We start from the raw sequence: 3808 nt of genomic DNA on the forward strand, positions 1-3808 counted from the left end.
TTACTGTTATTTGAATCTTATTAATTATTCGAATATTTGATTTGACCTAGTTACTCCAAATTTAACGTGTTATAAAAGTCTTGAGTGTATATAATGAAGACTGAATGAATTTTCAAGAAAAAAACGTTTATTGTTAGTAAAGCAATAAAAAAAAAAATGAATTGGTATATTGGCAGTTGTTTATATTGTTTAACGATCCTTGCATCTCAGATTATGATTACTACTTTATGGTACTGTTGATCTAGGCCAATGTCATCGTAGATGTTTGGGTTCCGCTCTAGGATAGGTTATCAAAGTATTGAAGATGAAAGTACTCTGTCGCGAATATATCCTTCTAATGAACAAACACTTCTAATTCCCGAAGGAACAGTACCGTAAGTTTTTATTATCTTTTCTACCATTATTTTCTGTTTTTTATGGAAAATTTCCATTATACGTATTATTGTAATAACTTGCTATAATCTTCTTTCGAGTTGGAAAAAAAAAACTCCAAATATATTAAAATAAAAAACAGCAAAACGACTGCAAAATTTGTTATTAAGCATTGATCGATAACAATATCCTTGCTATTTGCTATAATTTTGCTGTAATGCTAAAGTTGGTAAATTATAATTTCGAATTAATGATGTTGGATTTTTCCTTTCTATAGGGAAGATGATGGACCGTCGGATGTGTATGGTAGTCCACCACTGGAACATGATATCCCAACGAATGAAGTAGGTGGAACTGGTGCATGTCATGCTGCTACGAGTTCTGGTATTTTATGGGATGGAGTAGAGAATTTGGATCAGGTATGCTATACAAATTGTCTAAAAAAGAAAAATAATGTCAGTAGCTAGATAGTCTATTGATCGATTCCTAAGCATTTCAAAACTTGAAAACATAGAACATACTTGGAAATCAAATTTAGATTAGGTACACCTGAAAGTTATCATTCCTGTCGTGATTTATAATGTAATCCAACAGTTGAATCCTAGTAATACAAGCAGTGGTTGGGTAAGCATCTCATGGTCTCGTCTAAGACTTATGATTTATTCACTCTATTGTTAGATTTGATCTCTGTCAAAAAAATCGTTGTGTATTTCTCAGAATACATATATATTTTGGTAATGTGAATAGTCCTGCTTGTCCCTTTTTTTTAAAAATATATATGCACTTTTTTTTATTGTACTCTTTCAACTGGTTAAATTAGCTTTGCAAATACAAGAAATCAGGTTTTATATTTATCAAATATTTACGATTGTTGTCTGGTAGGAAACGTAATGAAACGATGCATTTTAAAATGGTTTCAGTTTTTTACTCGAGTGTACGAATATCATCAAAATGGTGGATATCTTTGCATAGTTATTAAGCATATCCTCACCTTACTTCAATTTATATTTGTCGTTTGGTTTGTTGCATTCTTGCAAGCACGCGTGGATTATGACGTTTTGTTCAAAAATAAAAATATCTCCGCAGAAGGAAAACCAGTTGGTGGGAAAATTCGACTTGGAGTAAGGCTCTCTCCCTTTCTTTCTATATTTCGTTTTTGCGAATTTTTTTTGTTTTCTTTTGGGAAAAATAAGGTTGCTTAACTTGTTCTATCTTCTTTCCTTTTTTTGCCCTTTTGCCTTTTTTATTTCTCATTGACTTCTGTTTTACTTATCCTGTCCAACTTTTTTTTGCCCATATACTCTGATAAGTTTAGAACATAGCATGGTAATGTGAAAAAGGTTTAGTATCTTACAAACTCTTCTCACTTCTTGAAAGAGATTGAAAAGATAGGTCCGAGAAAAAAGTTTGATTAGTTTAATTAAGTTGAATTCCTTGTGAACTTTGTTTATTTGGAACTTTTCAGAATAAAAAGAGCTCACGGGAAGGATTAGCTTTTCAATTTACAAAAGATAAGTTTGCTGATACTATTGTGGAAGTATTTTGCAATAAAAATTATAAAAGACCCCGAAAAAGGAGATTGAGAGATGTGATATTTTCTTGAATTGTTGAAGTGATTGAAATTTTAACGATATGTACTATTCTTTTTGTCTCCAGGATGTCATATATCCGGATTGGAGTCATGTAGATGTTTTTACATTATGCTTGCTGGTTTTTGCCGCTTTATTTTGGTTTTTCCGAGTTACACGGGTTTTTTATCAAATTTACCAATTTAATGAAATACGTACTTTTTATCATTCAGCACTGGGTGAGTTTAATGATTTTCTTGGTGTATTTCTCATCTTTTCTGTATTTTTGACTAGAGGAAATGGAAAGGAAAGTAAAAAGATCTGTTTATCAGCTCCACTCTCTCATACTTCGATTTAAAGGATTTCCAATTCAGTTAGTAGGTTTGTTGAACAATAAGATACTCACAGTTATGTGGTTACTTTGTTGAAGTTTCATCAAAGTTTCATGTGTACTGCTTATGAGGTGACATCCTTAGCCACTTCGCTACCTAGTCATTTCTGATCTTTACTGTTTTGGAAAAATTTTCAAAAAAATTTCAATTAATGAATTTGAAGGGATTGAGGATGCGTTATTGAGCGACCTTAAATGGCAGGATGTCGTACAACTTATATGTGAGAAACAGCCATCTATACATTTAATTTTAAATAAGGATGGAATTACTGCTTTGGATCTTTATCAGCGTATTCTGAGACATAAGGTAACAAATTTCTATCTTTTTCTCGTTTTCCTTCCTCTGATTGATATGGCGAATTGTTCATGAAAGTGTCGCTGGAGTGATTCTGTGCAATAAATACGATGTAACAATTTAATGGTAGGGATTTTTTTTTGTTCATTTGTTTCTTTATTGTTACATTCATATTTTAGAATTATTTTGTTGCTCTTGTGAATAAGGAAATACTGCCACCGGTAATTAATGTGCCTTTCATTGGTTCAATGCCATATTTACCAAACGGTTTGAAAATGAATTTGGAATGGCTGTTGTTTTATGGAGTATGGTCTCCATGGAAGGGACCATATGAACTTAAAGAAGAGTACAAACATCCACAGAATATATTTAGGCTTGGTAAGATTAGTAAACCTAATAATAAACGAAAGAGTGTCGATCCAGATTTGAAGTATTAAAAATTTTCCTTTGTACACCTTCAATCTTATTTAACAAATTTAATACTATGAACTCTCCATTTAGATTCGGTTATTATTCAAATTCATGTTTTTTTTCTTATTATTTTAAAACTGGTCGAAGGTTATTAGAAAGAATCGAAATTCAAACTTTCACTTCGTAAACATTTGAATGGAATTTAAGTACAGAATATGGGAATGTTGAGTATAAGAGTGACCACTGCTTGATATTCAGCACTGTTGATATCACTTTGCAGCGGATGAATTAGATTCAGCAATATTGAAAATGGCTATTGGCAATTTTATTTTCTTCCCACTTGTATTCATTTATCAAGTGTTATATTTCTTCTTTACTTATGGTGAGCTGCTAAGGCGAGATCCGGGTTCATTTGCTATGCGTAGGTATTCAAATTATGGAAGGTAATTTTCTACACTTCAGAATTTAACTACAAGGAAGAATTTTAAATTTGTTTTTTTAATCTGTTTATGGATTGAAAAATGTACAATGTAATAATTAGTATACGATTATATGATAATAAAGGATCATTGCATTGCAGGAATAAGTTGCGACATTTCAACGAGTTGGATCATGAATTGCGAATGCGTCTTTCAAAAAGTCATCGAGCTGCAACCCAGTATATGGAGCAGTTTCTTTCACCCCTTGGGCAGGTTATCGCTAGAAAAGTCAATTTGTTGCAGGTGCAATCTGCATAGTGTTCCTTTTGCTAGGTCTGTGGGATGAAGATGT

At 32.0% G+C, this 3808-nt stretch overlaps 1 protein-coding gene across 1 annotated transcript in view; it reads left to right on the forward strand.

The window, feature by feature from the left end:
• The first annotated feature begins 243 nt into the window (after window positions 1-243).
• The window catches only part of LOAG_18423 (autophagy protein Apg9 containing protein), a 7188-nt gene continuing 3623 nt past the window's right edge, over window positions 244-3808 (forward strand). The window contains exons 1-6 of the mRNA XM_020451082.1: window positions 244-374; window positions 650-791; window positions 1293-1493; window positions 2029-2179; window positions 2496-2638; window positions 2806-3004. Of these exons, the coding sequence (XP_020305167.1) occupies window positions 262-374; window positions 650-791; window positions 1293-1493; window positions 2029-2179; window positions 2496-2638; window positions 2806-3004 (949 nt within the window). The 5' untranslated portion in view covers window positions 244-261. The remainder of the gene's footprint in view (window positions 375-649; window positions 792-1292; window positions 1494-2028; window positions 2180-2495; window positions 2639-2805; window positions 3005-3808) is intronic.

This window comes from Loa loa (assembly GCF_000183805.2).
Source record: "Loa loa unplaced genomic scaffold supercont3.305, whole genome shotgun sequence".
NCBI classification, from domain to species: Eukaryota; Metazoa; Nematoda; class Chromadorea; order Rhabditida; family Onchocercidae; genus Loa; species Loa loa.